Source organism: Lutra lutra, chromosome 5 (assembly GCF_902655055.1).
Source record: "Lutra lutra chromosome 5, mLutLut1.2, whole genome shotgun sequence".
Taxonomy (NCBI): Eukaryota; Metazoa; Chordata; class Mammalia; order Carnivora; family Mustelidae; genus Lutra; species Lutra lutra.
The window spans coordinates 72,391,663-72,416,481 of NC_062282.1; the positions used below are offsets into that span (position 1 = coordinate 72,391,663).

A 24,819-nucleotide genomic window follows, 5' to 3' on the forward strand; every position below is an offset into this window, starting at 1 on the left:
AAATGGATATATGCAAAAATTTAGTTGTATATTTCTTATAGGAAATACAAATGGTTTACAAGAGTAAACCTGCTGGAAGCTACATTAACAGTGAGCACAGCTTAATGTTAAACTTGGGGAATCACTATGCTGTGCAACTGAAACATAACATTGTGTATCAACTATACTGGGAAAAAAAAAAAAAAGTAGACCTAACTCTCCAACAGCAAAGGAAATGTTATTTCCACTACCATTTTCCAATAATAAAAAGTTATTGTTTATCCATAAAGAACACTATGAGGCTATTTAAAGTATAAAAATAGCCTGAAAGGTTATACACTAAAATGTAAAAACTATTACCTTTCGGATAGGGTTATAATATACTTTTTCATTACCTGTATTCTCTAACTTTCCTACAATGAACATGGACTGCATGTGAAATCATAAAACAAATTGTAAAAGATATTTTTCAAAGGAACACATAACTAAGAAATATACGAGAATGCTAAAGGCCTATAAGAGAAATATTTAAACCTAATATAAATAAATACCCTACCAAAATAAGCTGAGGCTTATGAAAAGTATCAAGGAAACAAAAATTATTTTGCGTTTTAGTTACATTTAAAGCACAAAGAACCAAAAACAAGATAGGTTCATTATTTGGGGTGCTAGGCTATAGGCCTATAGGCTATAAGCTATAGGCTGAGAGTACAAGCAGGATTATTTTTATTTTGCTTTAGTCTTCACTCAAACACAATGATACACAGAATGAGAAGAGTAGAACTGAACCCCAAGATAGTGAGGGGTGAGTAAGAGTACTTTTATTCACTCTGAATGTGTTTAACTCACAATGGCCCAAGTGACTGCTCCACAATATACCAGAGATTTTCCAGGTGAGCGGACTATACTGCTGCTGGTAATCTGAGAGACACTGGCAAACAGGAGTGGTGCTGAAAGACTAGGAGTAGGCAAATGCAGTTCTGATTTTCAAAGTCGGGGGAAAGGAAGATTCCACAAACTAGACCAGTGAACTTGACATTCATTCTAGGCAGAATTCTTGCTGGATTTATTAAATCCATTCAGAAAGAAAAGCCCTGATCACTAAGTATCAAATCATCACAGACTAATACCCTTACTGGCTTTTGGGAATTTGTATTTCAATCAGGGATCCTGGAAAGTCTTACAATATCCTTGTGAACAAAACAGAACAATTAGACAGATCAGCTGAACATCATGGATAAAAGACTACTTTTTTTTTTAATTAAAGACTTCATTTATTTATTTGATAGAGAGAGACAGCACAAGCAGGGGGAGCTGTAGGCAGAGGGAGAGGGAGAAGCAGGCTCCCTGCTTTGCGGCGAGCCTGACTTGAGGCTTGATCCCAGGACCCTGGGATAATGACCTGACCCAAAGGCAGTTACTTAGCCAACTGAGCCACCCAGGTGCCCCACAAAAGAATGCTTAATGGGTTGAAGTAAATGTACAGAGAGGAATCCAGTGATGACCTGAATGATTGGTCCTCAGTGTGGACTTGTTCAACATTTTATAAATGACTTGGAGGGCACTGATGTGCCTATTTATCCAACCTGCAGCTGACACAAAGCTAAGAGGGAGGAGTAATACAAAGGATAACCAAATCAGGATCCAAAAAGGTCTCGACAGGCTAGAACTCAGTGTCAAATCTAACAAGATGAAATTTAACAAGGGTAAAATTAAGTCTGACTCTTAAGTCCAGAAAACCAATACAAGTACCAAGACAGGGGAAGCTTGATTTGATGGTAATTCAAGTGGATAACACCTAGCATTTTTAATTGACTGAAATCACAGTTTAGGTCCAAAGCTAGGAAGTTAGAAGTGAGCAGGGCTTAAGCTTCATAAATATTTTCCTTTCAGTTCAACATAAACTTTTGATAGATATGAACAATGTAACAGGCTACTTCAGGAGGTATGTCTTTCCTGGAGGTCCTCAAGCCAAAGTTAGATAATTCCCTTGGATGGTGAAGACACAGTACTGGAATCCAGTGGAAGGTTTAGCAGAAGAAATGACCCCACACAGTGCCAAGATTCTATAATCTACTCACATATAAGTAGATGTAATTACAATTTACAAACAGAAAGTAAGTTCATTTCAATTAACTCCCTGAAAGATCGGCTGAATAGGAATTTCAAATTTAGGCTCTCTCTCCTTTTTCTCTTTTATTTCCTCCCTTTCCTCTGTTAATCCAAAGACTCTTACAAAGAATGATAACAGTACTTTCTCACTTCTCATAACTAACTTAAAAATAGTTTAAAACTTATTATGGAAGTAACATATGCTTTTTATAAATAAAACTAAATTTGTGATAAACATAAAATGAAAAGTAATGGCTCCTCTTCTGCTTCTCCCACCCCAAAATATTCCCCAAACTCTACGAGACTCCCCTAACTTCTGAAAGTTTCCTTCTCCAACTCCCTGAAGATTTGCTCTGAATACCACCATGACTACTTTTATTATATGCCATTTGTTTTCTTGCCAACAAGACCAGAAGCTCCTAAAGCAAGATTTCTTTTACTTCTGTGTAGTTCATGTACCAAATACAGGCATTCTATAGAAAAACAACATTTGGGGCACCTGGGTGGCTCAGTGGGTTAAAGCCACTGCCTTCGGCTCAGGTCATGATCTCAGGGTCCTGGGATCGAGCCCCGCATCAGGCTCTCTGCTCAGCAGGGAGCCTGCTTCCTCCTCTCTCTGCCTGCCTCTCTGCCTACTTGCTCAGCAGGGAGCCTGCTTCCTCCTCTCTCTGCCTGCCTCTCTGCCTACTTGTGTTCTCTGTCAAATAAATAAATAAAATCTTTAAAAAAAAAAGAAAAAGAAAAACAACATTTGTTGAACTTTGATATTTTTGAAATGAGACATAGATACAAAGATATATTATATATATATATATATCTTTCACTTCATATTTAAGTGGACATTGCTTGTTTTTGCCATCCTAGTATTTATCATCTATCTAACCTACTTATCTAGCTCATCATTGGTTTATAGAAATCCATCTGATCGTACTGGAAAAAGAATGCGATCTGACAATCAGGGCATCACAATCCCATAGACATGATTCAACCTACACAAATGAGATACCATTAAATTGAAGGTGAGAGGATATAAAAGGCCAAAATATAGTGCAGTCATCTTGGGACCAACAGAATGAACCTAACCTATCCAAATATGGAACTAACATCCAAAAGAGCAAACCTGAGAGTAAGAGTCTCTGATGACATAATCTAGCACACCTATTATGTATTATATTCACTCCATTCTTGACTTCTTGACTTCTTCTCCTCCACCAGGTATACTACCCTGACTCTCTAGGTCTTTATCCTGATGCTCAAGGAACTCTTTTCATTAGGTGTGAGAGGTAGAATCTGATGGAGAGAAGAAAAGGAAAGACAACAAAGAAGAATAAAAAACAGAAATGTAAAAAGAAACATACACATATATATGCAAGCAGCCATATATCATGGACTTGCAAATGGTAACAGCATGATATGCTAAGAGAATGATTGTTCAGGTGTGCAGGTTGGTAGAAGAAAAAGGGCTTTACAGGAAAGGGACATGTGGGTTGATATCTACATTACACATCCATGGTAAACCTCTTGTGCCACTCTCTCTTGGTCACTAACCACAATGGCCAGCTTTCAGTTTTAAAAAACTAAAGATCTTGGGGAGCCTAGGGAGCTCAGTCAGTCGTGCAGAGGACTGGATTTCAGTTCAGGTCATTATCTCAGGGTCGGGGACCAAGCCCCACTTTGGGCTCCAATCTGTAGCCTGTTTAAGATTTTCCCTCCCCTCCCCCTGCCTCTCTTTAAAAACCCCCAAAATTAAAGTTTTTTTCCGGTCTGAAAGTAATTTCCCCAAATCCTCTCATGATTGGCTCTTTTCTCACACTTTCAATCTCTGTTCAAATGCCACCACTTCAGAGATGCCTTTCCAGTCCAACCAATCTAACCTGGGCCTTTCTTTTTTTTTTTTCTTCTTTTTTTTTTTTTTAAGATTTTATTTATTATTTATTTGACAGAGAGAGATCACAAGTAGACAGAGAGACAGGCAGGCGGAGAGAGAGAGAGAGAGGGAAGCAGGCTCCCTGTAGAGCAGAGAGCCCGATGCGGGACTTGATCCCAGGACCCTGAGATCATGACCTGAGCCGAAGGCAGCGGCTTAACCCACTGAGCCACCCAGGCGCCCTAACCTGGGCCTTTCTTTCCATCACCTCTTAATTCCTTCAAAGCTCTTAACACCAACTCTATTTACTTAAAATGTTTAGTTTATCAACTCTTCACCAACGGAATGTAATTTTCCTGAAAGCAGGGATTCCTGTCTTGAATACTTCTTTTTCTTTATACCCAAATTCTGGCAGAGAGCGAGATAGTTAATAAATTATTATTTACTGAAGAGAATGAGTGGTAGAAAGTGAGAAAACTTGGGAGGAAAGTCGGTGGTATAGTCAGGCTGTTCCTAGGGAAGGCGATAGGAAGGGGACCGGAAAAGCCAGCTGCGCTGGAGACTGCATAGGGAGCTGAAGGCTTACGTCGTTGAGAGTGGAAGGTGTCGGATCAGGGCTTCAGGCTTCCCTTGGCCACCCGTGGTGGGCGGCTGGGTGGGCAAAGGGGCATACGCCACTTAGTGCCCAACTTCTGGGCGTCCGCTGTGAGAAAAGCAAACTCTAGGCTCTCTTCAGAATCCCCCCAACTCCCACCCCATAACCTAGGTCCCGCCCCATGGACCTTACGCAGTCGTCTTCCACGCAATCACTAGCCCGTGGACACCAAAGTTACCACCCGGGCCGAGCCCCTTTGGAGCAGCAACAAGTGAGAAAAGACCACCCTCCGCCCGTCCACACAGAAATTCCCATACCTGCTCCGCATCCCCGCCCGAGCTCACCCGCCGGCTGACGCGTTTCTCCCCGCCCCCAGCCCGCCCCGCGGCCCTACTTGGGCCCTCACTTACGCTTGTCTCCGAGCTATGAGCCGATGCATGGGAGTCGCCATCTTAGCGCGGCTGAAGACTGCCGCGCTGGGTTTTGGGAAACTCCTCGGAAGGGGCGGGGACTTGGAACCCCGCGTCCGCCTGCCTGGGCGGAGCCAGTGCGGCCTGGAGGGCTTCTGGGGCAACTTTTGGGGTAAGCAGTGAGTGGGTAGGTGGTAAGTCTTGTTTTCTGTGTGTGTCTGTAGTTTAAGAAAGAGGAATGAGGCCGGTTGTCTCACATGAGCGGGCTTTTGAAGGATGAGTACAAGTATACAGTGTGAAGAGGCAGGGAGAAACATTCTCAAATGAGGGAAATATATGTACATATATACATAACCGTGAATAAAACTGTGCAGTGTTCAGGAAGTAGTCTGGAAAGCAAAGTAAAAAGGAATGAATTGAGATTGGGACCATAAATTAAAAGACTGACTTTAGGGACACCTGGGTGGCTCAGTTGGTTAAGCAGCTGCCTTCGGCTCAGGTCATGATCCCAGCGTCCTGGGATCAAGTCCCACATCGGGCTCCTTGCTCATCGGGGAGCCTGCTTCTCCCTCTACCTCTGCCTGCCATTCTGTCTGCCTGTGCTTGCTCTCTCTCCCTCTCTCTCTCTGACAAATAAATAAATAAAATCTTAAAAAAAAAAAAAAAGACTGACTTTAGCGAACCATCTACTGCAAATATGTTAATTATTTCTATATTTATGTATTTCGAAGGGATGGTATAAGGACCAAATGACACTATGATGTAACTAAAGCTACTTTGTCTACTGGAAAAAGATTACACAAACATTATCTATTTTAAGATATTTTAGCATTTAGTGGCAGATCATGGAAATTTTATTCCCTTAAATCCACATTCTTTGAACCATACATAAATTTTTGAAATATATCTGTATATCTGGGCTTCCACTCATTTTTTTTCAGCTATTATTTATGGAACTGTTATTTATGGAACATTTAAAACCTAAAATGTTTTAAAAAGTGAGGCTATGGGTGGGTGGCTCAGTAGGTTAAGCCTCTGCCTTCCGCTCAGGTCATGATCTCAGGGTCCTGGAATCCAGCCCCGCATGGGGCTCTCTGCTTAGCGGAGAGCCTGCTTCCCCTTCTCTCTCTCTCTGCCTCTCTACTTGTGATCTCTGTCAAATAAATAAACAAAATCTTAAAAAAAAAAGTGAGGCTAGGGCATTGAACAAATAAAGTCATTGCACACATGGTGGAGGTTTCTACAAATAATAGACAAAGGCAATGTCCAATGAGCATAGTTACTCTAAAGAAAAAAATTTAGGGTGGGGCGCCCGGGTGGCTCAGTGGGTTAAAGCCTCTGCCTTCGGCTCAGGTCATGGTCTCAAGGTCCTGGTATCGAGCCCCGCATCGGGCTCTTTGCTCAGCTGGGAGCCTGCTTCCTCCTCTCTCTCTCTCTGCCTGCTTCTCTGCCTACTTGTGATCTCTGTCTGTCAAATAAATAAATAAAATCTTTAAAAAAAATTACAAAAAAAAAAGAAAAAGAAAAAAATTTAGGGTTGGGGATAAAAAGTGTTTTAGCCCTGGGAGTTAGAGAAGGTGATATCCCTCACCTTTGAGCATACTTTGTTCTTAACAAAATGGAATCTTACTATCTGTTCTATTCTTCAGCTTGCTTGGTTCATTTCTCAGTGTACTTACAGACATCTTTTCTCATATGAGCACATACAGATTTGATTCATTCTTTTTCTATATTAAGTTATATAGGTTACATGGATATTCCACAATTTATCCAACTAGTACCCAATTTTGAACAATTAGACCATTTATCACAAAGATAGGATGAATAGATTTTTAAGCACTCATCTGTGTTTCTGTTATATGACTTTAGGGAAGTAGAACCGCTGGGTCAAAGGATATGTATACTTTTAATTTTTATTGGTATTATCTATTGTCCTTTTTTTTTTTTTAAAGATTTTATTTATTTATTTGACAGAGAGAGATCACAAGTAGGCAGAGAGGCAGGCAGAGAGAGAGGGGGAAGCAGGCTCCCTGCTGAGCAGAGAGCCTGATGTGGGGCTTGATCCCAGGACCCTGGGATCATGACCTGAGCTGAAAGCAGAGGCTTTAACCCACTGAGCCACCCAGGCGCCCCTATCTATTGTCCTTTAATTAGGTTTTAACCCAATGTGTTTCCTCACCCAAACTGAGAATGGTCAAACTTTTAAACTCTTTCATATCTAACAAGCCAACTGATACATTATTGATATGATCACTGGAGACTATTTTTTTCCATGAATTGTCTGTCAAATTCTTTGCTTATTTTTCTCTTGGATTTTTATCTTTTTAATAATGATTTGTAGAAACTTTTGAAGATTTTATTTATTTATTTGACAGAGAGAGACACATCGAGAGAGGGAACAGAAGCAGGGGAAGCTGAAGAGGGAGTAGCAGGTTTCCAGCCAAGCAAGGAGCCTGATGTGGGGCTTTATCCCATGACCCTGAGATCATGATCTGAGCCCAAGACAGAGGCTTAACCCACTGAGCCACCCAGGTGCTCCTGTAATTCTTTAATTACAATTATGGTTATATTCTGGGGTGACTGGGTGGCTCAGTCGTTAGGCATCTGCCTTCGGCTCAAGTCATGATCCAGGGTCCTGGGATCGAGCCCCGCATCCGTCTCCTTGCTTGGTGGGGAAACCCACTTCTCCCTCTCAGGCTTCCCCTCCTGTGTTCCCTCTCTCGCTGTGCCTCAGTCAAATAAATATATAAAATCTTTGAAAAAACAAAATGAAACCAAAACAAACAAACAATTATGTTTATATTCTTAATCCTCATTTTTAGTTTTTGAAATACCACTTACTAAATAATCTGTCACTTTTTTTTTTTTTAAGATTTTATTTATTTATTTGACAGAAAGAGATCACAAGTAGGCAGAGGCAGGCAGAGAGAGAGAGGAGGAAGCAGGCTCCCCGCTAAGCAGAAAGCCTGATGGATGCGGGGCTCGATCCCAGGGCCTTGGGATCATGACCTGAGCTGAAGGCAGAGGCTTTAACCCACTGAGCCACCCAGGCGCCCCTAATCTGTCACTTCTTTACTGATTTGAAATTCTGCTCTCTTGTACACTGCATATGTACAAATTTAGTTTGAACATTTTGTTTTCTTCTGATGATCTCTTTTTGTCAGGATGTAGTCATTATTTTAATTTCCATGATTCAATAGGATATTTTGATATCTGGTACAGTAATTTCTCCTAACTTTTCCCTCAATTTTATTCACTGCTCTGAGGACTTTATTGCCCTGGATAAGCTGTATTCTCAAATTTTCAAGTTTCCCACAAAACAAGATTCATCTGTCAGCTAATTTTAAAAGAAATGACATTATATCAAATATGAAAAGATGAGACAGAATGAGCTATAACAAATCAAAAGGAGAAAGCAAATGGCATTATCTGTGATGATTTGTTTGCGTACCTGGAAAACCTACAAGAATTAATTAAAAGCCTCTAGAGAGTTCAACATTGGGGGTCAGATACATATACACAAAATACAATAATAACTTGCTTTTTCAGTGGCAAGAGCAAGCCAGTGTAGCTGTTTCCCATTTAGGCCCATGGGCCTGAGGGACCCTTAGCTTTATTCAGAGGATTTAGGCCAAAATTCAGATGCTGAGTTTTATAGACCTTAATGGGTTGCAGCTGAAGGAATTAAAAACTCTCGTGAAAGCTACAATTAATTGCTATCTGGCAAGAATAAACATTTTACTAGTCTTTAAGCAGACTGTTCCTTTTCTAGGAAAACCTAAGTGTCTTCCAGTTACATAAGATGTCTCAAAGAACTGAGGGGAGGGATGGATGTAAAAGGCAGGTGTTGGAGAGAAAGTTGCATCTCTCTGGCCTGGGATGCTTTGGGACAAGATGGTTGTTTCCTGCTCTGACCCTGGCTGGGTAGTGAGGACCTGTGGTTTGAGAGCAGAGCACAGAACAGGGCCTGCTTCAGGGGCAAGCTGTGTACAGTTCAGGGCCCTGTGCTTAGAAAAATCCCATATTTGGTTTAATTGTTCTGCTACTGCTGTACAGGGAGCCCACATTTTAGTTTTGTACTGCACTCTGTAAATTATGTAAATGGTCTACACCAGAAGTCTGTCAAAGTGTCTCACAAGACATTGAGATGACAGTGAAATGTGAACTAGCTTCACCAGGGTCAGAAGAGGGGAGAGCACTATCTTGCCACTTTTCCTGGAATTCAGATTCAGTCTTCTCCCTCAAGGTTGGAGGCTTTTTTTTTTTTTTTACAACAACAACAACAAAAAAACCATGTTACCTTTTCATTATGTTTTACAACTACTTGTTGTAACTATTCAAAAAAAAAAACACCTCAGTGTTGGGGTGCCTGGGTGGCTCAGTGGGTTAAAGCCTTTGCCTTTGGCTCAGGTCCTGATCCCAGGGTCCTGGTATTGAACCCCACATCCGGCTCTCTGCTCAGCAGGGAGCCTGCTTCCTCCTCTCTCTGCCTGCCACTTTGTCTACTTGTGATCTCAATCTGTCAAATAAATAAATAAAATCTTAAAAAACAAAACAAAACAAAAAAACCTCAGTGTTGTAAAATTGGATCCTGGGGTAAAAACAAATGTGGGTTTTCCCTTCATATGCCTTTGAATACAAAGAAGGGAGCCCTTTTCTTTACAGTTGAATAAGAGAATTTGACTAATTTAGCTAAATAAGAGAGAAAAAGAGCAGGGAGACTATGTTTTGTAAAGAGGAGTAGCCATGCAAGGGGACTCCACAAATGCAGAGAGGATGGCTTTTCCATCCACCTTTGGGCATGGAGGTTTGAAGATCTTTGGAATTGGGGGAGAGCTGCCTTCCTCAGTTGCTTCCACTTCCTGTGATGGCTTGACAGCAAACTAATTAAAAGTTGTGTCACGGTCTTTTATCTTCAGACAGAGCTGCGGGGACTCCTCGGTCTTCGGGCCTGGATGGAACACATAGCTTCACGGGGTGTTTCTGACGCTGCGGGACTGTGAATGCAGGATCCTCCCTCTCTTGTAATTAAACGTATCAGTAGTGGGGGGAAAAGGAAGCTGACATCCTGAGAGGACCAGAGAGGAGAGACAGAACAATTGACCTGCCTAGCCTTGATTGTTTTCCTTTTAGGTTATCTTGGCTTCTCTTTAGTAAATCCCTTTTTTTTTTTTTTTTTAATTTTTTTATTTTTTCAGCATAACAGTATTCATTAATTTTTGCACCACACCCAGTGCTCCATGCAATCTGTGCCCTCCACAATACCCACCACCTGGTGCCCCCAACTTCCCACCCCCCTAGTAAATCCCTTTTGTGATGAAGATGGCTCAAGGTAGGGGCACCTGGCTGGCTGAGTCAGGAGAGCATGTGACCTTTGATCTTAGGCTTGTGAATTCAAGTCCCACAACGGCTGTAGAGCCAACTTAAAAAAAAAAAAAAAAAAAAAGTTGGTTCAGGCTGGGTTTCTGTGTCTTGCTGCCAAAGAATCCTTGATTTTATCACCAGAGTTTATTCCTTTTTTACAAATGAAGGGACTGAGAGACTTATCTTTGTTTCAAGTCCTTAAAGCCTGGTATTGGGAAAAGTTTTCAATTAGAAAGTATTGTGCCTCAGATAAACCTCACTGGCTACAATATTGCTACTGTGCTGAGCTCAGGCCTCTTCGTTAAGTGATTTATCCAAGGTCCATGGCCCTGAACTTTTTCTATTGCATACCTTCCCCACCCCTCCAGCCAGTTGGGATTATTTTGAAATAATATAGAAACCCTTCCCTTATATTACTGAGGATTCAATTGCCTGAAGCAAAACACAGCTTTGACTAAATAAACCAAGAATTTATTGGTAGATCGTAGTTTAGAAGGAGGAATGGCATACTCAGCCTTGAGAAGTTCTCGAACCAGAAAAGCCTAGATCTTACTGGTGGGGAACCCCCTGCAGTACCTGTGTGCCTCCTGTCAGCAGTAAAGTTCCCCATAAGAGCTTCCCTGGTTTCTTACTGAGAGGTGTCCATCCCTCTAGCCATGAGTGGGATCCTGCAGTCAGCAGCCAGCCAGAAGGAGGAAGAAGAGAGGAATAGATTAAGGAATGAATGTTGAGCAGAAAAAACAAAAGATGTACGTCATCTCCTGTAACAGGACCTTTCTACAAGATGTTTTGGGTAAGTTATTCATAGCTAGATGCAGTGGGAGAAGTCACAGTGTTTTGCGAAGGCCTACAGTGAACAAACATTTAGAGATGTCATATAGCAAACCCAAGGAAAGTAGCTCTCTTTCTCTCTCCCTTTTCTGGCGAGGACGATAAACATCTGTGCTCTAAATCCAATCATTTTAATTGCCAAAGCAGATACGTGGTAAATTATTTTAAAGTTCATATGAAATTCAGAATCGTGCTCTAATATTTTTTTTTTTAAGATTTTATTTATCTGAAAGAGAGAGAGTGAGAGAGAGTACAAGCAGGGGGAATAGCAGAGAGAGGGGGAGAAGCAAACTCCCTGCTGAGCAGGGAGCTAGACTTAGGGCTTGATCCCAGGACCCTGGGATCATGACCCCAGCAGAAGGCAGTTGCTTAACCACCTGAGCCACCCAGGTGCCCCATCTACTATTTCTTCTAGATGTATCCCCATGGTCGAACTGCTTTGGCTTCCCACCCCCTCCACTGCACCTTCCCCAGCAGTGTGGATCTTAAGGCTAAAATAACTTTATTCCAGTCTTAAATGAATAGTCTTTTTTTTTTTTTTTTTTTTTTTAAAGATTTTATTTATTTATTTGACAGAGAGAAATCACAAGTAGGCAGAGAGGCAGGCAGAGAGAGAGGAGGAAGCAGGCTCCCTGCTGAGCAGAAAGCCCGATGTGGGGCTCGAACCCAGGACCTGGGATCATGACCTGAGCCGAAGGCAGCGGCTTAACCCACTGAGCCACCCAGGCGCCCCTTAAATGAATAGTCTTAAAACCACACCTCCTTGGGGCGCCTGGGTGTCTCAGTGGGTTAAGCTGCTGCCTTTGGCTCAGGTCATGATCTCAGAGTCCTGGGATCTAGCCCCGCATTGGGGCTCTCTGCTCAGCGGGGAGCCGGCTTCCTCCTCTCTCTCTCTCTCTCTGCCTGCCTCTCTGCCTGCTTGTGATCTCTCTCTGTCAAATAAATAAATAAAATCTTAAAAAAAAAAAAAAACCAACCACACCTCCTTTTAAAAAACATGAGTAATCCATTTTTATTCTGGAAAAACTTGGAAATAGAGATTAAGAAAAAGTAATGCATATTACTTTCTACGATCTACAGAAAGAGATGCTTGAAGTGTTAAGGGCCTATTTAGCCAGAGCTATTCCATCTGGTTAAACAATGACTTTGTTGTTTATACCGTAAAACTTAAACTGTCCCTGCCCCCCTCCCCCCCAGGGGACTTACTTAAAAACAAGTCCCAGAAACTAGTCCCAGGTAACAAAGCCCAAATACATGGGTGGATCAGGCCAGGTGGAGGTATCCAATCAGTGGGGGCGCATACTGTCTCCCTAGCTACCAAGGAGTATGCCCCCCCCCCCCCCCGCCTTTTGGGCGCCAATTCTGACCAAGGTGATAGGCTAGTTCAAATATCTACTATAGGGTAAATTGTAATTCAGTTGGTCACTTATGTGTGACCTATTATGACTGTGCAGCTTTCTCTGTGTGTTACAATCTCATTGGCCACCTTTGTATGGCCGGGCCCAATCACATGGCCTTTGCCCTTAAAAGCTAGTCTGTAAGGCAGAGAGGGATTGCCACTTTGCAAGAGATGCCCCGGAACTGTGGGTTTGATTCTCGATGCTTGGCACGAAATAAAGCTTTGCTTGACCTTCGCTTTGTATCAGTCTCGCTCCTTTGATTACGAACCCAACAGAAGTTCTCTCTTGGGAAATGTAGATATTACCTATATCCATAACTGACCCTTAGCTAATTATAACACATTATAAAATATCACAGACAATATATCTGGGGAATGTTATTTATTTATTTTTTTTAAGATTTTATTTATTTGTCAGAGACAGAGGGAGAGAGAGTGAGCGAGCACAGGCAGACAGAGAGGCAGGCAGAGGCAGAGGGAGAAGCAGGCTCCCTACCGAGCAAGGAGCCCAATATGGGACTTGATCCCAGACACCAGGATCATGACCTGAGCCAAAGGCAGCCACTTAACCAACTGAGCCATCCAGGTGTCCTGTCTGGGGAATTTTAAATTGTCCTTAGCAGCATTAGTAGATATTTGCTTCTTGGTGATTTTTTTTTTTTTTTTAGCAACACCGTTTATTGAGGGTCACACATTGTGCTTTTAGATAATATTTCTAAAAGTTGAGGTATAATTTACATAGAATAAAATGGGCAGATTTTGGACTGCATAGCTTGATGAATTTTACCAAGTACACATACCCATGTAACCACAAAAGATGCAGCCACCACCTAAATCAGGATATAGAACATTCTCTCAGTGATTTTACAAATCATAAAACAATAGTACACAGCAAGAGGCATGATTAAGAGTTCTACCATCACAGTGGTCTACCTGGAATGGAATGAGGGTGTCCATTTTTTGCATTTCACAGTATCCACATCGCTCTCAGCCCCATTTCTCTGTCGTTAGTGGGAGGATACTCTTCTACGCGTACAATTCTGAGAGTGCCTTATAGCAATCATTAGCATCATAAAAAGGTGTCACTTTCCCTGAAGAATATATTTACTTTTGAAAATTTGAATTTCCCATAAGCCTACTTTCTCTATTCAGTCTACGCAAAATTATTTCCCTTTTTTAAAGATTTTATTTATTTATGTGAGAGAGCACAAGTGAGAAAGAGAGAGAGAGCATGAGCTGGGGGGTACTGGGACAGAGTGAAATGCAGACTTCCCACTGAGCAGGGAGCCCTATGTGGGCCTCTATCCCAGGACCCTGGGATCATGACCTGAGCTGAAGGTAGATGCTTAGCCCACTGAGCCACCCGGGTACCACTAGACAAAATTATTTCTTAAGTGTTCTACTTTTAAAAAGTTTTACTTTTGGTGAATGCAAAAAAATATGGGAAAACACACACTTATATGTCCTTAGGTATGTGGATTGAACATTTATAAAACATTTATTGTAAATTATAAAAATTTGTCAATGTCTTTGAATGTTTATCTTAAGTTTTTAAAAATGTGAAGAAAATAACATTTTGTATAATTAAATGTTCTCCTCTGTAATTGATAAAACAACTGAAAAAGGCTTTTTCCAAGTTATCAGTGCTACTAGTGAAAGAACTCAAACTCTCCAAAGTACTTCCAAATAAATTCCTCTAACTCATTTTTCACTGGAGTGCTAATCAGAAAAATATCAAATCAAGATTCGGTTTATATGGTGTGTAAAGCAGAAATAAAATAGTAATTATACTTTGTTTTATGAATAAGAATGGCAAGATGGCTTTTCTCCACAAAAAAACATATAGTCTAAGAGCCCTTCTTCCTTCCTTCCTTCCTCTCTCTTTCTTTCTTTCAGATTTATTTGAGAGAGAGAGAGGAAAAGAAAGCAGTGGGGAGGAGAGGGAGAGAGAGAATCTCAGGCAGACTATGGGCTGAGTGTGGAGCCCATCACAGGGCTCAGTCCTAGGACCTTGAGACAACCACTTGAGCTGAAAGCAAAGTTGGATGCTTAAACAGCTGCACCACCCAATTGCCATTAAGAGCCCTTCTTTAATATTGAGAAGTTTGCCTTCTTGTGAGAAGCATTTTGTATAGTGTCAGTTTAGGTTCAAGGTAGGCTCTGGAGTGGTCAACAGATCCCTTTCTTGTACTTGCTGTCAGTAAGTGTGCTATAAAGATTTCTTTTTGCACCATCTAGTCTTTATCAGTCTTCTGAGAATTTGGTAAAATGTGAATTAACTTTGGAGATGGTTAAGATTTGCTTCAAATTTCCAAGTATTACTAGCATCTGTAAATCTTGTCTACTTCAGGTGTTATAGCTTTCCATCCAACACATGTTAGATCAGGACAATCTTTGTGACATTCATTGATCTTTCTCTGCATTTAAGAAATACTGTTTCTTGGGCGCCTGGGTGGCTCAGTGGGTTAAGCCGCTGCCTTCGGCTCAGGTCATGATCTCAGGGTCCTGGGATCTAGTCCCACATCGGGTTCTCTGCTCGGCAGAGATCCTGCTTCCCTCTCTCTCTCTCTGCCTGCCTCTCCATCTACTTGTGATCTCTCTCTGTCAAATAAATAAATAAAATCTTAAAAAAAAAAAAAGAAATACTGTTTCTTTTCCATTTCTTTCTTCCTCTTCTTTATTGAAGACCTTATTTATTTATTTGACAGAGAGACTGAGCATAAGTAAGGGGAGTGGCAGGCAGAGGGAGAGGGAGAAGCAAACTCCAGGCTAAGCAAGAAGCCTGTCGTAGGAATTGATCCCAAGATGCTGGGATCACCGCCTGAGCCGAAGGCAGACACTTAACCGACTGAGCCACCCAGATGCCCCCTTTCCCATTTCTTCACTGAAGTTTCATGAACCCATTTAAAAGTGGATGTCATGGGGCACCTGGGTGGCTCAGTCGGTTAAAGCCTCTGCCTTCGGCTCAGGTCATGATCCCAGGGGCCTGGGATGGCGCCCCGCATAGGGCTCTGTGCTCAGTGGGGAGCCTGCGTCCTCCTCTCTCTGCCTGCTTCTCTGCCTACTTGTGATCTGTTTGTCAAATAAATAAATAAAAATATTTAAAAAAAAAGTGTATGTCATGAAGGGCTTTTTTTAGTGGAGGAGTATAATTGTCATATAACATTTCTTTCAAGTATTCAACATAATGATTCCATATTTGTACAGATGGTGTCCAACTTACTATGGCTTGACTTACAATTTTTCAGTTTTACAATAGTGTGAAAGAGGTATGCATTTCCTAGAAACTGTACTTCAGATTTTGAATTTTGATCTTTTCCCAGATGTGATATTCTCTCTTAATGCTGGGCAGTGTCAGTGAGTCATCGCTCCCAGTCAGCCACATGATGGTGAAGGCAACTGACAGACTTACAGTTGTAAGTTCCTATCTATAGAACCATTGCTTTTCACTTTTAGTGAAGTACTCAATAAAATACATGAGACATTCAATGCTTTATTATAAAAGAGGCTTTATATTAGATGATTTTGCCCAACTATTAGTTAATGTAAGTATCCTGAGCATATTTAAGTTCTGCTAGGGTATGATATGATGTTTTGTAGGTTAGGTGTATTAAATGCATTTTTGACTTGTAATATTGTTAACTTGCAATGGGTTTATTGGGACGTAACCTTATGGGATGTAACCCCATGATAAACTGAGCAAGATGTGTATTGCAAAAAGAACACCGCAATAGGTCTAGTTAACATTCACGTGAAGGGCTTCTTTTTTTTTTTTTTTTTTTAAAGAGAGAGATCAGAGGTAGGCAGAGAAGCAGGCAGAGAGAGAGGAGGAAGCAGGCTCCCTGCCAAGCAGAGAGCCCGATGCGGGGCTCGATCCCAGGACCCTGGGATCATGACCCGAGCGAAGGCAGAGGCTTTAACCCACTGAGCCACCCAGGTGCCCCACGTGAAGGGCTTCTTATCCTTAATAAATCTTCAAAGTGAATTTTAATCCCCAGTATTTATTTTATTTTTTATTTATTTATTTTTTTAAAAGATTTTTTGTTTAATTTTATTTATTTATTTGACAGAGAGAGAGAGATCACAAGTAGGCAGAGAGTCAGGCAGAGAGAGGAGGAAGCAGGCTCACCGCTGAGCAGAGAGCCCGATGCTGGGCTTGATCCCAGGACCTTGAGATCATGACCCGAGCCAAAAGCAGAGGCTTAACCCACTGAGCCACCCAGGTGCCCCCCCCAGTATTTATTTTAATCCCCAGTATTTTTACATGAATATACTTACTGTGCTTGCAAGGTAAATTTTGAATATGGTGGATTTAATAGTCAGAGCTACTCATGTTGCGGGTGACAGAAACCAGAACCAAAATAACTGTGTAAAAAATGGGACTTAAGGGATGCCTGGGTAGCTCAGTCACTTAAGTGTCTGCCTTCAGCTCAGGTCATGATCACAGGGTCCTGGGATGGATTCGTCCATTGGGGTCCCTGCCCAGTGAGGAGCCTGCTTCTCCCTCTGCCTGCTGCTCCCATTGCTTGTGTGTGTGCACTCTCTTTCACTCTCTGACAAATAAAATCTTCTTTATTTTTTTAAAGATTTATTTATTTGACAGACAGAGATCACAAGTAGGCAGAGAGGCAGGCAGAGAGAGAGGAGGAAGCAGGCTCCCTGCTGAGCAGAGAGCCCAATGCAGGGCTCAATCCCAGGACCCTGGGATCATGACCTGAGTTGAAAGCAGAGGCTTTAACCCACTGAGCCACCCAGGCACCCCATAAAGATTTTATTTATTTATTTGAGAGATAGCAAGAGAGAGCACAAGCTAGGAGTGGGGATACAGGGAGAGAGAGAAGCACGCTCCCCGCTGAGGCAGGGAGCCCGATGTAGGGCTCGATCCCAGGACCCCAGGATCATGACCCGAACTGGAGGCAGAGGCCTAATGACTGAGCCACCCAGGTGCCCCAAGTAAAATCTTTAAAACAAAACAAAAACAAACAATGTGACTTAGTGGATAGATACCTGCAGATGCCAAAGCAGGGTATTTCTAGGCACCTAGGCCCAGAACCAGGGGTGGGGTGTCTTTTACAAGACAAGCTAGTCTCTACTTTTCATCTGAGTAATAGCCTCATTCCCTCAGACCCCTCTCTGTGTCTGGGAATATGGCCACTAAAACCTTGGTAATAACACATTTTTATAATTCCACAGCCTGTCAAAGACAAAAACCAAACAATAAGTAAATTGGTTTTATTTAGAGTGTTACAATAGGGAGAGCATCCCGGATCTGAAGATCATTACCTTCAGCAGGGTAGTTTATCTGGAGACTTTTCTAGGGAGGAGTAGACAACTTCCAGGTAGGGCGATTTTATAGTTATGATTGTTTTTGTAATCAAAGGGTCTCAGTCAGTGAGCTGAACAGGAAATGTTTCTGTCTAGCAGGTTTCATTAGGACAGACAATTCACAGAATCATTTATGAGTCAAGGTGAATGGGAAATCTGAGAGTTTCTATCTGGCCTTATCATAGGTAAACAAGGGGGTCATCTGTGGGACTTATCTAAGTCACATGAGGAAGAGTGGGACTTATCTAAGTCACATGAGGAAGAGTGGTTCTTTGTAGTAAAGTTGGAACATGAAAGGGTCACAGGTATTTCTTAACCTTCTCAATTTTCTAGGAACACAGGGCTTAGGTAAAGTTCAACATTGTCACGGAGAAGGCAAAAGGGAAGTTTCCCACCAGCTGCAAGAGATACATTTTTGGAACAGTGCCATGTGCTTGGTCCCATGTTCATCTGCTTATCTCTAGTTCAGTCTTTGTGGCCCAGTGGGTGGAGGTTCTTTGAGTGATTCAGCCCCGGTTAGAGTGCTGAAGAGAAGGGGTAGTGGGGAGACAAAGAAAATGGTTTTACAGTGGGGAAATGGTCACAGTTCAATTCCAAGTGTGCTAAATGTGTGACTTTTTCCTTAAAGCCAAAGAAGACACAAACCTCTGTTCAAAATTCAATAATGGCACTGTAGTAATAATATTGGTAAATTACCATGAATCCTTTTTCCCGAACTTGAAACAGTCTGAGGAGTCTCACATGATGTTTCCATCCTCAGAAAAATTGCCCCTCCCTCTTTCCAATTAATGCTATAAAATGGAAACCACAAATAGTAAAAGCCTTTAGTAATATTTCAAACTACTCATTCTTTTTGACAATTTTTTTCAAGGTACTTGCCACTCTCCCATTCTACTTCAAGGCCAAATTGGGCTTACTGTGATTTGGAAATCACAGATCTCTCTGCTCCCACCACCTAAGAGCTTTAAGGCCTCGTGGTCTATGAATCCGCATGGGGAGGAAACAGCCCTCCCATAACAACGTCCCAGGGAAATCTGACTCCTTGGACCAGTTGATGCCCAAAGAAGCAAATACAGACTGGAAGCCCTAGAGTCTAAAGAACACTTAAGGGTTTTTAAATGCTTCACCTTTCCATTTTACCAGTCCAACTGCTGGTAGGGAAACAGAGAAACCCCATCCTGTGAAGGATCAGGATTCCACTTTATAGTTAGTTGGACTTAATTTAGTCACAAGTGATTTAATTAGGCAGCTATTGGTGAAATCTTTGTGGTTTCTGAGAGCTTCAGCGCCCTTAGAGAACTTAATAAACTTGGCTCCATTATCCAGGCTCTGAGGTAATTCAGAGATTACTCTATATTGGATGGTTTGATTCCTCTTAAGCTTCCCTTTGTTTCTACCCCAGGTCATACTGGGATATTTGAAGCTGCATGCCCCTTGCAGGTAACTCCCAGAAATCCTGTCATACCCAGTGTCTTACAAAAGGTGTACAGGCTTCAGTGGAAGGTAGTCACATGTAGCTGAAGTGACTGCTCCCTATCTCTCTCTGGCAATTACTAATCTCCCTTATTTCATCTCAAATCAAGACCCCTCTGTCCACAGTCCTTACATGTCACCTTGTAAAACGCTTCAGAAAGTGAGAAATAGTAAATACCCATCCTCCAATATAATAAATGCTCCCCCAATAAAATGTTTATTTTTTCTTTTTCTTTCTTTGTTTCTTTTTTTAAGATTTTTATTTATTTATTTGACAGACAGAGAAAGCACAAATATGCAGACAGGCAGGCAGAGAGAGAGGGGGAAGCAGGCTCTTCACTGAGCAGGGAGCCCGATGCAGGGCTCAATCCCAGGACCCTGGGATCATGACCTGAGCTGAAGGCAGATGCTTAACCAACTGAACCACCCAGATGCCACCCTCTCTTTAGTCTTTACAAGAGTCTCCTTCTTACTTGTCTTTTCTTGGAAGACCACACCTTCCATTTTTACCTTGAAGTAATTCTGTACTCTCCCCAAAGCAAATTCCCCATCTCCACTTCACTCCTTCCCACTTGTTCTACAGAGACTAGAGGGTTGAGGTGGTTGGAATGGGGAGGAGGCTGGAAATACCTAGGCTGTTTCTGTGTCCTCTGGTGGGGAAGTTGGCTGATTCCAGTTACTGGCAATTTTCTTTTTTCTTTTAAAATATTTTATTTATTTATTTATTTGACAGAGAAAGAGAGAGAGATCACAAGTAGGCAGAGCAGCAGGCAGGGAGAGAAGGAGAGGCAGACTCCCCGCTGAGCAGAGAGCGTGATGCGACGTGGAGCTCCATCCCAGGACCCTGAGACCATTACCTTAGCTGAAGGCAGAGGCTTAACCCGCTGAGCTACCCAGGCACCCCTACTGGCAATTTTCTTTCTTTCTTTTCTTCTTCTTCTTTTTTAATAGATTTATTTATTTATTTATTTATTTATTTATTTGACAGACAGATCACAAGTAGGCAGAGGCAGGCAGAGAGAGAGGGAAGCAGGCTCCCTGCTGAGCAGAGAGCCCAATGTGGGGCTTGATCCCAGGACCCAGAGACCATGACCTGAGCTGAAGGCAGAGGCTTTAACCTACTGAGCCACCCAGGCACCCCTCTTTTTTTTTTTTTTTTAAAGATTATTTATTTGACAGAGAAAGAGATTACAAGTAGGCAGAAAGGTAAGCAGAGAGAGGGGTGAAGCAGGCTCCCCGCTGAGCAGAGAACCCCATGCAGGGCTCTATCCTAGGGCCCTGAGACCAAGACCTGAGCCAAAGGCAGAGGCTTAACCCACTGAGCCATCCAGGCGCCCCAGAATATTGCCTCTTTGATGTCATATATATTAAGAATATTTCTTTCCAAAGTTGAAAAAGAATAAATTTTTTTATTGTGGTAAAATATATGTAACATAAAACTTACCATTTTAACCAGTTTTAAGTGTACAAGGGGATGACATTAAGTGTATTCAGAATGTTGTGTAACTATCACCACTAATGATTTCCGGAACTTTCTCACCATCCCAAACAGAAACTCTGTACCCATTAAAAAGTAATTCTGGATTTGCTCCTCCCCACATCCCCTGGGTGCCTCTATTTTATGTTTTGTGAATTTGTTTATGTACCCCATATATGTGGAATCATACAATCTTTGTCCTTTTGTGTCTGACTTATTTCACTTAGCACAAAGTTTTCAAGGTTTATTCATATTGTAGCCTGTATCAGCATTTCATTCCTGTTTTATGGCTGAATAATACTCCACTATATGTGTATCCTATATTTTGTTTATCCATTCACCTGTTGATGGACACTTGGTTTGTGTCCACATTTGGGTTATTGGAATAATACTGCTGTAAATATTGCTGTACAAATATCTGTTTGAGTCCTTGCTTTTAATTCCTTTATGTGTGTAAGTAGGAGTAAAATTGCTGGATTATATGGCAATTCTATGGTTAACTTTCTGGACAAAATATGATTTTTTTCCAAGTATGATTTTTTTTTTTTTAAGATTTTATTTATTTATTTGTCAGAGAGAGAGAGGGAGAGAGAGCGAGCACAGGCAGACAGAATGGCAGGCAGAGGCAGAGGGAGAAGCAGGCTCCCCGCTGAGCAAGGAGCCCGATGTGGGACTCGATCCCAGGACGCTGGGATCATGACCTGAGCCGAAGGCAGCTGCTTAACCAACTGAGCCACCCAGGCGTCCCCCAAGTATGATTTTTAAAAATGTAAAAACATACATGTGTCAGTGATTTATGTAACTAATTAATGAGAGGACCAGCAGGATCTTAAAGCTGATTCATTGAAGAACTCAAGAGGCTGAAGTGAAGGAAAGAATACTGAAGTCAGAATGCTAAATTAAATGCAAAACTTATTATTCTACCCGGCAATAAAAGAATAGTCTTTGGAAATATCTTTTCCACCAGACAGAAATCATTTGCATCTCTCCCATACAAACACCATTTGCACTTTATCAATCTTTGGTAAAGTTAAGGTCTAATTTTACAGTCTGGGCCCTAATCAACAGAAAATGGCAAGTCAAAGTTACATTTTTCCTAGAGAATCATAGGTCCCTTAGGTAAGTTCATTAAACAATGTCTTTTTTTTTTTTAAAGATTTTATTTATTTGTCAGAGAGAGTGAGCACAGGCAGAGGCAGAGGGAGAAGCAGGCTCCTTGCTGAGCAAGGAACCGGATGTGGGACTCCATCCCAGGACACTGGGATCATGACCTGAGCCAAAGGCAGCCGCTTAACCAACTGAGCCACCCAGGCGTCCCTCAATAAACAATGTCTTAATAAGATACTGAAAGAGCAAGTCGTAATCTTTTTTCCTTATCTCCAAATTTTGGGTAGACTTTCTTAATTTTGTATTTATTGCCCTTAATTTTGTTGATGGTCATTTTTGCATTCCGTTTTCTATCTTTTACTGTTTTTGTCTTTTGGTGTTATGCTTCTAAAAGTTCACTGTATGTCTGTGTTTACATAGATATATATGTATATGTATGTAATCACCTTTTTTTCCTGGTAATTATATGGTTTTATTTTTGAAATTTAACTTATAAACCTTTCACTATTTTACTTACCGGGAATATATTCTTGTGTATGTGGTTTGAGGTAGGGATCTAAATTATTTTCCCAGATGGTTAGGTAGTGTCTGCAAATCGCCTTCTTCATGACTCGTTTGAAATGCCATGTATCATATGCTAAATTCTCATACTTGGGTTTGTTTCTAGACTTTTATTTCTGTTTTTGTCTTTTCTGGTACAAGTATCACAGTTATTATTACTGCTTCATTATGTTGTGTTCTCTTTTGCAGTTTTGACAGTATGGTTCTGCCACCAGCAACCACATCTTCAGTGAAGAGAACTCCTCACAGAGGAGGGGCAAGTGGCTAGCCCTGCTTCACAAGGCAACTCTCATATATTGCAATGAAAATGGGTTGCATGCTTTAGAAAATTCCACAGAACATTCAAGGGAAAGACACTCACCTAAGCAATCAAAGTAAATGCTGAATTGCATGTATGTGTGTGTGTACACAGGTGCGGGTGGACTTTGGCTTGCCAAAGTGGGAGGTGGGGGGAGTGGAGGAGCCATTCGTGAACTTCCTCTCCACTATGTGGTTATACTTCCTGTTCATTTATATAGAGATGCCAAGTTGTCACTGTGTTCCCCCGACTTTGGAAGGGTATTTCACTATTTTTTTTTTAAGATTTTGTTTATTTATTTGACAGAGAGAGAGAGAGAATAAGTAGGCAGAGAGGCAGGAACAGAGAGAGGGGGAAGCAGGCTCTCCGCTGAGCAGAGAGCCTAATGTGGGGCTTGATCTCAGGACCCTGAGATCATGAGCTGAGATCATGAGCTGAGCTGAAGGCAGAGGCTTAACCTACCAAGCCACCCAGGCACCCTAGGTATTTAACTTTTGAAGAAGAAGCCCTAAGCCACTACTCTTTCTTTAAAAGTAAAATGTCACTTTAGTGGAAATGTCACAAAATATATTCATATTTAATAGACTAAATCATATTCTTAAAGGGCTAGTCATCCGGTTTTGAAGAATGACTTACTAACCACATTCTGTTCTCTGCTAAGTACCTTATTTTTTCAAAATATTTGAAGAATACTCAAAGTTCTTATCTTGCTTTTTGTTTCATCATATCTCCATTATGGAAGCTTCTTCTGGTCACCTTTCTCAGACTTGTCTTTGTCTCGTCTGGAAAAGAAATTCTGATACTTCTGGTGAGCTCAGATTGTTCCCACTCTTGTTTTAGCTTGTTGCTGCTGCCTTTGACCATAGGATGGATTCCTCTGCCATTGCCAAGAAAACATGTTAGTCACTCTCCTCTGAGTTAGGGCTTACACTGCTGGCATTTAGTTGCAAACTGTAATCGTCTGTGATATATTTAGATTTTGAACTCACATTGCATTTGAACATTAACTACATGTCAACACGAAAATAAATGGTCCTCCTCTGGTTATGAAGCAATGTACGGACAGGATGCCACATGAGCTTGTTCATAGTAACACTGTTCATAGTAACACTGATTCTTAATCAAATTACAAATATTCACAATCCAAGCTCCAGATTCCTTTTGAATCAGGAAACCTAAAGAGTAAATTATTATCAGAGGTCACAGGGCCTTTAAAAATCATTTTCTTTTGAGTTTTAGAGTGAGAAGCAAAGAACATTCTGTCATGAGAAATGAGTTGTCTTTAGCTGAAGGGAAACCATCCAGCATAGGATATACTGAGTCCTGATGAATTTGATAGTTAAGATGAAAGCTCTTGTAAAGGGGTGCCTAGGTGGCTCAGTGGGTTAAAGCCTCTGCCTTCAGCTCAGGTCATGATCCCAGGGTCCTGGTATTGAGCCCCATATCCGACTCTCTGCTCAGCAGGGAGCCTGCTTCCTCCTCTCTCTCTCTCTCTGCCTGCCTCTCCGCCTACTTGTGATCTCTGTCAAATGAATAAAATCTTAAAAGAAAAAAAAAAAGCTCTTCTAAAGAAAATTCCATAATTTGTAGAAATGAGATGGCAGCTGTTCCTATGGCAAAATATTTCCCTGGGGGGTCCCCTAATGCTCAGGAACAGGACAAACCCCAGCAAAGTTGGACTGAGCAGGTCAGAATCATGTTTGTGCTCTCAGAGGACCAATTTCACAGGCAGGATATTGGGGTGGAGCTGGAATGTCGGCTACTAGAAGTGGGAGAAGACCGAGTTGAGTCTGTGGCTGGTTGAAGAGAGGCTTCAGCCAGTAGGTAAGGACATTGTGAGTCAGGCCAGAAAAGTGGTTGTTGATTAAGGGATCAAGATAAAGGGGTTACATTTTCATGATGGTATCAGCTTGTGTGGCCTAGAGAAATCTGTGCAAAGTTCATTCATCGTGTTAAGATTAGAAAGAGGAAAAGGACTGGGATTGATAATGGCACCGGGAGACATAAAATAACTGTCATCG

The 24,819-nt window shown here is 41.6% G+C and overlaps 1 protein-coding gene, 1 long non-coding RNA gene and 1 pseudogene across 3 annotated transcripts in view; 1 reads left to right on the forward strand and 2 right to left on the reverse strand.

Annotated features, from left to right (window-relative positions):
- ZCCHC10 (zinc finger CCHC-type containing 10) overlaps positions 1 to 5,045 on the reverse strand; it is a 25,832-nt gene extending 20,787 nt beyond the window's left edge. Inside the window, exons 1-2 of one of the 2 annotated variants that reach the window (XM_047729179.1) lie at positions 4,964 to 4,997; positions 3,212 to 3,381 (exon numbers count right to left, since the gene is read on the reverse strand). In XM_047729179.1, coding sequence (XP_047585135.1) covers positions 3,212 to 3,237 — 26 coding nt within the window. In that variant the 5' untranslated portion in view covers positions 3,238 to 3,381; positions 4,964 to 4,997. Of the gene's footprint in view, positions 1 to 3,211; positions 3,382 to 4,963 lie in introns of both variants that reach the window. The other variant, XM_047729178.1, reaches the window with a different exon arrangement.
- Positions 4,999 to 22,891, forward strand: LOC125099778 (uncharacterized). Its single transcript, XR_007127345.1, has 4 exons — positions 4,999 to 5,135; positions 15,881 to 15,973; positions 19,285 to 19,322; positions 22,690 to 22,891. It is a non-coding gene; the product is annotated as an uncharacterized LOC125099778 (long non-coding RNA).
- LOC125101368 (uncharacterized) lies at positions 10,467 to 10,616 on the reverse strand (annotated as a pseudogene).
- Positions 22,892 to 24,819: the final 1,928 nt, after the last annotated feature.